General features: G+C 39.6%; 1 protein-coding gene across 3 annotated transcripts in view; it reads left to right on the forward strand.

Annotated features, from left to right (window-relative positions):
• LOC137985578 (myosin-IIIb-like) overlaps positions 1-12500 on the forward strand; it is a 78592-nt gene that overhangs the window by 58777 nt on the left and 7315 nt on the right. For all 3 annotated transcript variants that reach the window (XM_068833199.1, XM_068833200.1, XM_068833201.1), the window contains 12 exons: positions 2369-2449; positions 2906-2986; positions 4643-4723; positions 5020-5073; positions 5285-5320; positions 6799-6890; positions 7520-7570; positions 8590-8623; positions 10446-10558; positions 11145-11247; positions 11802-11862; positions 12143-12191. In XM_068833199.1, the coding sequence (XP_068689300.1) occupies positions 2369-2449; positions 2906-2986; positions 4643-4723; positions 5020-5073; positions 5285-5320; positions 6799-6890; positions 7520-7570; positions 8590-8623; positions 10446-10558; positions 11145-11247; positions 11802-11862; positions 12143-12191 (836 nt within the window). The remainder of the gene's footprint in view (positions 1-2368; positions 2450-2905; positions 2987-4642; positions 4724-5019; positions 5074-5284; positions 5321-6798; positions 6891-7519; positions 7571-8589; positions 8624-10445; positions 10559-11144; positions 11248-11801; positions 11863-12142; positions 12192-12500) is intronic.

Genomic DNA, 12500 nt, shown 5'->3' on the forward strand with positions numbered 1-12500 from the left:
TTCTTACTCCTTGTACTATTGTATTCACACCCACTTAGTGCAACTATTTTTCTCTCTCTTATTTTTTCATTTATCGATTACACAAACGCACTTGTAATTTCTGCACTCAGACCTTCCCAGGTTTGGTCTCTGATTATAATCTTACATCAGTGTTAAATGTAAAAGTTTGATTCACATTAGTGAGTTTAAGGAAAGACGACAGCTACGGCATCGACAACGCCACTAAGTAAGAATGTGATTGGTTAAAAAAGGAAAAATGATCCTGCAGCACGCACTTTAGTGCATTTTTTGCCGTTCTTCACCAAATATTAGGGAGCTAAAGCAACGACAACGCCAACGGCAACAAGAACGTGACAAATTTGCATATTTAGTGGGTAAAAACAATGGCTTTGCACGCCTTGCACGTGCGTTTTTCACTTTTGTCCATTTCGTTGCCGTCGTCAGCAAAACAACAGCGTGAAATAGCCAAGTTTTTGGTTTTATGAAGAACGTCAGCATTTGAGGATAAATTTTCATTTTCTCTCCTAAAATGGAGTGCCGTTCCGACTCGTGTCATCTTTGAGGAATCACTACACCCTTGTCATATTAAAAACGTTGAAATAGTCTCGAAGCGATTAAAATAACGCAAATTTATATTTTGAGATGACGTTCTCGTTGCCGTCGCCGTTGTCGTTGCTTAAGCTCCCTATTAGGAAGCTTTAGCAACGACGACGGGAACGGCAACGAGAAAGTCATCACAAAACATAAATTCTCAGTATTGTAATCACTTCACGACTATTCCAAGGTTTTTAATATGAGAAAGGTATGGCAGTGCCTCAGGAATGAAAACGTTATGAGCGGCGCTTAATTTAGGGAAGAAAATGAAAAATTATCTTCAAATGCTGACGTCTTTCATAAAACCTCAAATTTGATCGTTTCACGTTGTTGTTTTGCTGACGACGGCGAAGAAATAGACAAAAATGAAAAACGCACGTGCAAAGCGTGCAAAGGTCTTCTCTTTCGCCACTAAATATGCAAATTTGTGACGTTCTCGTTGACGTCGCCGTTGTCGTTGCTAAAGCTCCCTTTTAGGTTTTGACGACAACATGAGCATATTATAACAATGAAAATTCATTTTCTGTTTTTGCTTTAAAACCGTTCGTACCCATCCAGTAGGGAACTTAAGGGCCCACTGACGTGTTTTTTGGGGGTGCATTGCTAAGGATGTATTGGTTAAGTAATTTGAGAGAATTGGGCATTATTTTGGTCAGTTTCCAACTTTTGTAAACCAATGACCCTAAATTTGACGTCATCGTGCCACTCCCATGGTCACGTGACCAATAAAAGAAAACTCTAAATTTGTCTACGTGCTACGCAATTTGGGTATTTAATCAGTGGTTTGATAATTTGTATTCGATTTTGCATCCAGCCAAGCATGGTTTTCTTTTTATTTTGAAAAATGTTATTTTTAAAGAGATAAACGATACTGAAATACCCATAACATTTTCAAAAAAGGTGATTTGAAAAAATCAATGCTTAGCTATCTGTCTTTAAGGGTGAAACGTGCCATATGAACAAAAAATTCAATTTAAAGACCGTCGGAAATTTAGCTTTTTCTCAAACCGGGAGTCGGTTCGTTTACGCATGCGCAGTTTATCTGAGAACGAGCGCGAGGAAGGGCGAGGAAAAACCTTCGATGGAAACAACAGTTCAACAGTTCGTGCGGTGATTTTTTCTTGTGAGTGGGTTTTCTGGTCAGCTCATGAAGGGCTCACAGACGGATTTTTCGGGCGTTGCTAAGGAAGTGAAATGTCACTTCCGATTACGGACGTCATTGCACAACGGCGACGGCAACGAGAACGTGACAAATTTGCATATTTAGTGAGCAAAAGCAGTAGCTTTGCACGCTCTGCACGTGCATCTTTTCATTTTTGTTTATTTCTTTGCCGTCGTCAGCAAAACAACAACGTGAAATGACTAAATTTGAGTATTTAGGGAGAACGTCAGACCTTGAGGATAACTTTTCGTTTTCTCCCGTAAAATGAGCGCCGTTCATACTAGTTTCGTTCTTGAAGGTTTGTCACACCTTTGTCACGTTAAAATGCTTGGAATAGTCGCGAAGAGATTACAATAACGCGAATTCATATTTAACGACGACGTTCTCGTTGCTGTTGCCGTCGTCGTTGCTAAAGCTCTCTAATGTCTTGATGGCAGTTCCTCGTTGCGGGTAAGAGACCTGACAAAGCTTTAGACATGACCCAGCGAGTTTGGCCCTGTCAGTTCTCTTGTGCTCATCCTGCTTTTTAGACTGTTACAGTAGCGACCACCATACCACTCATTCTCTTCGATCGTGACTGACCGTTGACGAAAGGTAATTCTATCTTTACAGTCGTAAGAGGGTGGATCATTCGAAGAAGATATGAAAAGCTCAAGCGAGAAAGATACCATGCTGCAACTGTCATTCAGAAACGTAAGTATTGCTCACTGAAGATGAGCTTTTTCACTGCTATGAGAGCCACTGGTTATCGTCAGGTTTCTCGTTTGGAAACCAAAATAAAAGTTACTTGGCGTAAAGTTACTCCAGCTCCATAAAAGCGCTGCTCAGCGTCCGCAGACTTGAAAAAATAGCTTGCAAGCAGCCTCTTCCGTTGAAAATGGCGCGTGGTCGAAGTATACGGGCTTGGTGACCTGCTTCAAACAAGTCCATATATTTTAACCGCGCTCCACTTGAAAAAGGGCCAACTGCTTCATTAGCGTTGACACGAGAAATGTTTATTTCGATGTTTTCACTGATCAATTTTCGTTTGATTTCGTACACTTGGCATCATGTTTCATCGTGTAGATGCTGTTATTAATTGCATACGGTAGAAGACTCGGTTAAGTGTTCATCAATCAGTGTACTTTTTTTTGGTTGGTTTGCCGGCAGATTGGCTTGGTTACGTAGCACGGAAATACTATCAGCGAAAAATGAAGAGGAGAAGGAAAGCTGTTGTTGTGATTCAACGTGGTGAGTTACTGTACATTATTATTATTATTATTATTATTATTATTATTATTATTATATCACACAAAACTTATTTGTGTCAGAACAACCCTAACACGTCACAATTATTCAAAGTGGCAGCGCCCAGAAAATTTGAAAACAAAAATAAGAGATTCTGATACAAACGCCTTGTTTGAAAATTTTACAAGCAATTTTAATTTCCTAGTTCTTCGTGTTTAAGTCATTTTTTTTGTTGGAGAGGTTGCCTTTAAATGCTCTTCGTGAATGTTCGTCGGATTTAAAAAGGTGAAGCTCGCTTGCTGACTAACCGCTCTTCAGCCTTTCTAACTATTTGGATGGCTTAGAGCGAGTTTACGGGGTGAATTTTGATTCATTTTCTGTGGCTCTACTGAGTGCCTTATAATGATATTGGCAAGGATCTCATGGATATACACACCAACCATAACTCTACAAAAAATGACCATTCTAAATCAGTTTCTAGAACTAAATATTGCTAAAGCAATAAGATAAACGAAAGTTTTAACCTAATCACTGAAATGGGCACTTAAACTTAATCTGTAAAATGAGAGTTTAACCCAAGGGACTCCTGGTGGGTATATCTATGAGATCTTTCCCATGATATTAAGCTATGATTGTAACTTCTACTGTAAGCTAGTTACCATTGCTTCTCTTTTATCTTTTAGCTTTTTAAATTGATGCAGATCGTTTAACCGTCACTTGTGATGATGTATGTTGCTACATACGAAAATCATGTTTTCAAAATACAGTATATGTTTTATAGTGCGAAGTTTCTTCACTATGTTCATTTCCGCCGTGTGCGTTTTATTTCTACTGAAGTTGAAATGGCCGAAAAACAAATATTTGTTGTTGTCATTTGATTTTATTAATTCGGTTTGTGTATTTTAAGTGGCACAAACCAGTTTCAACACTTGAAAGAAACGTTGTTATTAGAAGGAATGACACTTCAACATTTTATCACTTAACAGCAATGTTGGGGTACCATATCAAACATGAATTATTGCTGAAAAAGATTCGGCCATTTTTGTGACGTAAAAGGTTACCGTGGCAACATGAAAGCCCTGCAAACACACCCCATATTTTGGCTTTAGCTGCTCATATCTCAAAAACGAACTCGGTAACCCCCATTTTATATTTTTGTAATGTAATCAGCATGCCAGAATGAAAAGTTCTGCAAAGTTTAAACAAATTCTGTGGAGTGGATTTAGAGCCACCTTAAATAATTGAAAATTTAAGGAAGCGCTGAATCCGCTCCACAGAATTTTTTTAAACTTTGCAGAGTTTCATCTTGGCCTGCTGATCACTTTTGTGCAATAAAAAATTGGGGTCACCGAGTTCGTTTTTGAGATATGAGCAGCTAAAGCCAAAATACAGGGTGTTTATGCAAGGCTTTCCTGTTGCCATGGTAACTTATCACGCCACAAAAATGACTTCATCTTGTTCACCAATAATTGGTGTTTCACACGTTACTATAACATTGCTGTTACGCGATAAAGTGTTGTAGTGTCAATCCTTCTAATAACAAGATCTCTTGAAAGTGTTGAAAGTGGTTTGAACCACCTTAAGAGCCAATTGCCCTCATGCTGTTTACGCACGGTTCCTTTTTCTTTAACAGCTTGTAATAATCTGCTTTTTTTTCAGTGGTGCGGGGTTTTCTCGCAAGGAGACGTTTTCAGCGTTTGCTTCATCGAAGACAAAAGAGCGCCACGAAAATTCAGGCGGGTAAGTTTTGGAATGCATCTCGGTTCACTGGCTGGAAAATGCCGGCCTGTCTTTCCGTCAGAATTTTCGGGAGAGAACCTTTTCCGAGGGAGAAATGGGTTAACAATTTCGTCTTGGCACTGGCGAAAGATGTCGAGAACGGATCCGTCAGACAGAAATACATAAGTTCTTTTTATGCGTTCAAGATGGTACCTATTTCGAATTTGTGGCCTAATTAGGCAAAAGATGAAGTTAAATGGCACAGAAAGTTCATTTGCAATTGCCCTTTGAATAAATCTTTCTTTTCTTTTCCTTAGCCTACCGAGGATACAGAGTCAGGCGAAACTTGCCATCTGTTAAGGACAAAGAAAGTAAGTTATTTAATTATTTATTTGATATTAAAACAGATGGGGAAAAAACTGCTCTAAGTCACGGGATCGAAATGCCACGTGTAATCTTGTGGAGCAACCTTGACTATCATCTTCGTTAGTCGTTTTTTCCCCATGCAATGTGCTTTCTGTGGCCTTTGGGCTGTTCGTTGGTTTCGTAATTATGTGTTAACTTTAGTTTCTTTTTCAACAGAAGTCAAAGAAAGAGCAGCGGTTCATATTCAATCGGGTGAGAGTAGCATATCATGCCATATCGTAGAGCGAGTTTCAATCGAGTGTCGTAAAACCAAAACCAAAGTAATTACTTCAACCAATCAAAATGGACGGAGGCAACCAGTAAACCAATCAAAACTCGAAGTAATTACACGTAACCGACACAAAGCGCGGGAAAATGTGCACGCGCGAGCCACGATTGGTTTTGGTTTCTTTTCTGGTTGGATGAAAAAGTGGCGCGAGAACTTTAAAACAATCACTGAGGGAAGTTATGCAAAACCAAAGCAATTAGCTAATTATTTTCGACACAATTGAAAACTGCTCTATCATATCATATCAATCATATCTGTCCTCGCTTTTGGATTTTTAGAGTATCTTGGTGAAGCTTATGTCTCCGAGCATTTACCTTTCCGACCATGATATACCACAGAGGACAAACCACAACACCGGGGACTCTATGCCCTGCATGAAAATATCAGGAAATATTCAGCTATTGTTTTAGGGCCGGGGTGTTTTCTCCCCTTCATGAGCAGCCATGTTTTTTAGCCGAAACCAAAAATTGTTTCTTTGAGTATAGTGTCTTCGTTGAGGAGCAGAATAGACCAATTTCAATATATTAAAATTCAGTCCTAAACAAAAGGCATCATCCCGAGGCCCTGTGGAATAAATAAAAGGATTTGTATGAGTTTATTTCCAGAGCCTCGAGATGATGCCCATTGTTTTGGACTGAATTTTAATATATCGAAATTGGGGTATTATGGGGCTGTTTCTTTAATTGGGGATTCCCGTTAATCGTGTGAAAAGGGGCTCTGTATAACCAGTTAGTACAAACTTTTCACGGTGACAATGTTTCACGCGCATAAAGTCTGTTTGCTAACCTTCCTGTGTACTTAAAGTGCACCTAACCCCAAAATATTTTTTTTGCTAAAATGAATCTTTGCAACTGTTCGAAACGCATTGCGGCCATTTTTTTATTTTTCTAACAAATCCTGGCATTTTATAGGCTTCGAAAGTTGCGAAAATCCAAGCATCTTTTGTTCACGACCGAGTCAGAAGGGGAGTGGGTCTATTCCTGATTTGACGTCACAATCTACTTTGCATTTACAAAGAGTTAATGCAATGTAAATCAGTTTGTGACGTCAAATCAGGAAAAAACCCACTCCCCTTCTGACTCGGTCGTGAACAGAAGATGCTTGGATTTTCGCAACTTTCGAAGCCTATAAAATGTCAGGATTTGTTAGAAAATGAAAAAATGGCCGCAATGCGTTTCGAACAGTTGCAAAGATTCATTTTAGCGAAAAAAATATTTTGGGGTTAGGTGCACTTTAATCATGCACCAAACGACAACTTGAGGGGTTATGAAATGTGCCCATTACTTACTACGAGTTGATCTTACAAGATCGATTGCCCCAACAATCATTTGTTTCTTATATGTCGATTTAAAAGACTAGGATGCATTGTAACGTGTCCTCCCTCTGATTGTGTAAATTTCAGCTTACCGTGGGTACAAACACCGGAAGGATGTTTCAAAGCTCAAACTCAAGGCACAAAGGAATAAAACACAAATGATGTTTTTCTTGCAAGAGGTAAGGTATCCCCAGGGAAATTGAAAGATCAAGACAAGGTTTAAGTCTGGCAACGCCTCCGGATGATTTGTGAGGGTACTTTGGAGTAAACGTAACTGATTAGAGTGTAGTGGAAAGTCCTGGTTTTCTACCCGATATGAACCATGTGAGCGTTAGCCCTACTAATAGACCTTATTCCAAAATGGCTGTCATTTAAATATTCTTTTGTTTTTATTCAAATTATCCCTTGATGCCTTGTTCTTGAGCTGAAAATTCAAAAGAATATTTTGCCTCGAACGAGGCATCAAGGTCTAATTTCAATAAAAACAAAAGAATATCTAAATGGAATAAGGTGTATGGAAATGGTAGAGCGACGGTGATCTAACCCGAAGGTCACGGGTTCAATTCCCACCCTGGTCAGAGTTTTTCTCTGTCCTTGTGTGGGCCCATTTCCATTAGTAGGGCTAACGCTCACATGGTTCATATGGGGTAGAAAACTAGCACTTCCCATTACACTCTAATCAGTTAAGTCTGCTCAAATATAAGTTCTACACGGCCAATGTTTGCAAAAACGTAATCCTTCCTTGTACTTTGGAGTAAACTAACATGCACAAACTTTTAGAGATTATTCTGCTTTACGTTGATTTTAGGTTGGGGGTTCGTCTGAGTCCTTACTAAGAGCACAGAAGGGACACACAAAGGTACCGAACTTTTATTGCCAATTTTTACATTCCAGCAAATAAATCTTATAGAAAAAAGTTGACTGAAATCATGTCATGTGGTAGCATACGCCAAACATGTCATGAAAATGGTGATTTTCGCCTCAGGTTCTCTCTTCGCGGGGCAAGCGGGAATGAGGGGGACTGGGGTTCCCCCTCTTTCTTGCTCGCCCCTTTCACACGGAGGTTATACACCTCCAAGCAACAGTGCGTTTCGGTGAATAATTTTTAATTTTTTCAACTTGTATGGTGTACTAAAGCAAGTGTTTACCTCATTGTCTATGTAAGCAGTGGAAGTTTCTCTGACAAATCCGTCGCCGTCGCCATAGTGACCACTACTATTCACTTACAATTTGGTGAAATCGTGTTTATTATTTTCGAAGTCAGATATAACCTTTTCAACACTTCACAGAGTTCTCAAAACGGTTCGTGGGACTGGGTCGAGGAAGTCAAGTCCAAGTCAAGTCAAACAGCAGCAAATTTTTCGCTCGTGATTAGGGTTAGGGATAAAATAATAAAATGACTGGTCCCTCGGGAAACAGTTCATTTTGTTTCCCGAGAATTTCAGTGTTTCCCCGAGGCGCAGCCGAGGGAAACAAAATGAACTATTTCCCGAGGGACCAGTCATTAAGTGATTTGTTATATAGCACAAAAAGAAAGGCGTGCAACGGCAACAGCAAAGGCGGTCGTCGGTCAACATTCGCGGGTAACAGTGCACTGTTACCTTCTGACGTCATAGATTTTGCACTGTTGCCCGCTCAGAGACTTTTGGCGGGACACAGTTTTATTGGTAGATATCATGTGACCTCGAATTAACCAATGAGAGCGCGCGCTGCTTGGGGACAAAAACTCAGCTATATATCAATCAAAGTTCATTGCGGTAAAAGTTTAACGACGAAAGTTGTATTTTTGGATTCACGACAATCCGACACTCTCCTCAAAAACTTCAAAGTAATGGATTTTTGAGCATAATTCAGCTGATGGTCATGTTAACTTTGCAGGTCAACTGTGAAACTGATGGTATTGTTATCCGAGGTATGTAATCGATTAACCTGCGATCAGGCCCATTTTTAGCTTCGCCCATATATGTTCCCTTATGTCGTCGCTCGCTAAAATTGGGCCTGACCAAAAGTCTCTCAAGAATTCCGGACGGTCGGCCAAATTTTGGCCGACCAAACTCGTGATCTGATTGGCTGTTGAAACGCCGGAAGTGAAAATGCCATCGTGATTGCGCGGAGCGCTCGCGAAGTTCTCGAGACTAACCGCCATAAGTGTACGAAAAAATTTTTCTCCCTTTTTTTCTTACAATGCCGTGGACGGTGCAACTTGATTTTATTTGTATCATGGAGATATGCCATCTGAAACATCTCATAACTTGTCCAGAATCGGGTTTGAATCTCTGGAAAGAGTGAAATTAGCGATTCCGTTGTCGAGCTCTGTGGCCATGTGGTTGAAAGTACTTTGGCACAAACTTCCCGGATGTTTAGAAAGCTAAATAGGTGGTTCTTTCAAATGGCAATGAAAGCCGATGCATATTGGTTTCCAGGATGAGACAAGGGACATATATATCAACAGGAGGAGATGCTGATTAAATCGCAAGTTACACGAATGCATGTTTTTGAATATCTGTGTATGAAACGCCTTTATTTATTTACTGTACATGACACGGTTTGGTTGCACACTTCATAATATTTCCATTTGATTTAACTTAAAACTCGCACTCCAGAAACTAAAATGGCCTGTTTCCAGAGAGATCAATTGTACAACAATAAAAGAAACTTTGCGAGTCCATTTTACTGTTCGTACTCCATCAAAAAATTAACAGCCAAACATATGATTTTACAGCGCGCAATTTTAGAAATACGCTGCAACTGAAGATATTACCCAGAAAAATCACCAAAGAAACCTTCATGGGCAAACACGTTAAAGGAATAATGTATTTCTCTTTTTTTTTCTTTAAAAATCTATTGCCAAACCGTCCAACGACAAAATGCTTGGTTATCTCAATTACAAATTAAGATGTCAAGCGTAAAAGATTGCATATTTAGTGAAGTTCGGAGGGAGAATTACACCGGCCTTTGCCGCAATATAGTCGTCGAAAACATTCCCCATGCTTTAAATGTGATTAAAGCCAACGGTAACTTTCAAATTCGTTTATAATATTCCTCCCACGGTAATTAACTCTGGTCAAAACAAAATAGCGTGAATCTGCCGTCCACGCGTGTATTGGTGTAATGCAAGTAAATTTGATTGGCCGATGAAGGACATGTCAATCAATCAAAAAAAGTGGGCGGAAGGAATTTCTAAGAGGAATTTGGTCAGGCTCTACTTTTCGTTTCGCCAACACCACATTACGTACCACGCGAAACTAAAATAGAGCCTGATCGCAGGTTAGTAATCGATTGAAGAAACTTTTCTTGAGAATAATGAACGAGAGCGAATCCTCCAGTTCCGATAAGAATGAACTGAAATCTGTTATTAAGTCTTCATGGTTATTTCAAAGACGACACCTTATAGACCACTTTCGTAAATAGCGACCTCCTTTACATTCTATTGTATTTATGTTAATTAGACCTACTGCCTTCATTTTAAAACAAATATTCTTTTGAAATTTGCTTGTCCTAGCGAGGCTAGAAAGGCTTCTTATCATTATAACTGAGGACTATTTTATTTTGCCGCCGTTATGAGAGAGGTCTATTTTTCAGTTATTTTGAGAGTGGATCGTGCAGTCATAGGAACTAGAGATAAAAAGTACATTACAAAAGAAATAATTGTCAGGGGATACGCTTTCTTACCTCATATTCTCGGTTACTTTTACAAAGGTGTTTCTAACGTTTAATTCTCTTTTGTTTGACAGAGGGAAGAAACCATAGTTCTGAAGACTTCTGGTCCGCACCAAGACATCCTAATGGATCAGAAGAAACAACGACTTCTCAGCAACAATCACAGATGGTCTACTTTATTCATCAGGTAGGAATGAAATGGAATTGTCTGGAAAAACCCTTTATCCCCAGATTTTGGTCCTAACTTGGCATTTCAGTGGAATTCATCCTAATCAGGAACCCATGACCCGGAGCCTACAACTCTACTATGTTCGTGTAACGGCGTTTTCACAGACCGATTTATTTTTAGATTGAATTTCCCGCTAATGAGACTCCCACAGGAGCCCGATGACCAATTACAAGAAATTAAGCTGACGTCATAGGGTCACCGAACCGGAACTGCCTTTGTTTTTTGACCTAATTCGCGGGAAGGGCTAGTCTAAAAATAAACCTACTTGTGAAAACGCTGTTTCACAGACGCTGTATGGAAGTTGCACGCTCCAGATGGGCTCCTGTCCTAATCCAAATGCTTCTTTGGAGAATACAAGGCGAGTCTGGTTGGAGAAGTGTGTGTCTGTGTGGACTTAACGTCTTAAGTGGCTTGAGTTAGATGACCGTCTATTTTCTCCCTCTAACCTGGAAAGCGTTATTTGCCTCCAAAAATAAGATTAGAGCTAGTTTTGTCCTCAATTAGTGGTGTAGTTCTTAAGCAATACTAGCTTGTTTGTTTACAGGATCCACTAAGTCCGATTCAAGTACAGGTGCTTCCCAGGGAACCGCACCCAAAGGTTCCCCAGCATCTACCCCGGAACACTGAGAGCATTCAAGTCCGGCCAAGTAAGTTAACTCACTTCAGATCATGAACCAACAAGAAAGAACAACAGAATTGTATAAAGCCAAGGAATCTCCAGCAACGAAAAGGACCTATTAGATTTCTTAGTGAAGTTTCTATTAAGGAAAATACTTTTATAGACGGACGATAGTCTTTCAAGTTGTGTTAAAAAAAGAGGTTGGCTTAAAGCAAAGGGTGGTCAAGTTGAATTTGGAACCACCAAAATGTTTTATAGTTTCTGAACCCTTTAACCCACAGGATCAACAATTGTATTCTCCTGACTAGTATCAAAGATTTTTTTGTTGGCTAGTCAATGAGATTATCGTGTTTATCAAGATACCCCTGAGGTGATAATGATCTTCTCAATACTTGTCTAATTGACAGTATATTGTTACTGTCGAGAATTTACTTACCGATCAGTTTTTGGAGTCAAATGGTTAACCTATCGGTTGAAATTTCTTTATTCCTGAGATTTTTTTTTTTTTCAGTATTTAGATTTTCTTTTCAGTATTTAATATGCAAAGGGTTTTTCTGCCGTTTTGTACAATTCTTTCCACAGATGAAGTTGCCTTAGCGGAGATTCGCAGCCGAGATACCCCTCGGAGAGACCGCTGTCATAGGTCAGTATTTTATGGGGGAGTTTGCAACCTTCTAGTTGCTTAAAAGGTGCTTATTCAGCCGAGGGTGACGCGTGAGCGCGGAGCGCGAGACGAGACGAGACGAGATTTAAGTCCCAAAGATCATGGTCTATGTCAACCCTGGTGAATTAAAGAAATACCGGTAATGTATTTTTTTTCGACGCTGACACGGGAAGTTAATTCTGAATGATTTTAGAAGCCTTAAAGTGATGTTACCTTTTTACGTTCAGTTACAGTGAGTGCTTAACTGTTTGTTTTACAGGAAGGAAATTTGGTCGGCTACGGATGAATTGTACTTAAACAATTTCACAGTGAGTTGGTGTTTTGTTATGTGTTGAATGTCAAATTGCTTGGGATTACACATGATAATTAACTGAATTGAAAGCGCTAGTTGTTGTCCTTTAGTAGCATTTGGAGTAATGATTGCAAGTTCGAATGAGGCCTAACACTACTGTGAAGGTTTTGTACCCAATCATTCCATCAGGGATCAACCCTAGTATTGGAATTGGGCCCACCCTGGTCAGAGTTTTTCTCTGTCCTTGTGTGGGCCCAATTCCAATACTAGGGTTGATCCCTGATGGACTGATTGGGTACAAAAACTTCACAGTAGTGTTAGGCCT

This window comes from Montipora foliosa, chromosome 14 (genome assembly GCF_036669935.1).
Source record: "Montipora foliosa isolate CH-2021 chromosome 14, ASM3666993v2, whole genome shotgun sequence".
Taxonomy (NCBI): domain Eukaryota; kingdom Metazoa; phylum Cnidaria; class Anthozoa; order Scleractinia; family Acroporidae; genus Montipora; species Montipora foliosa.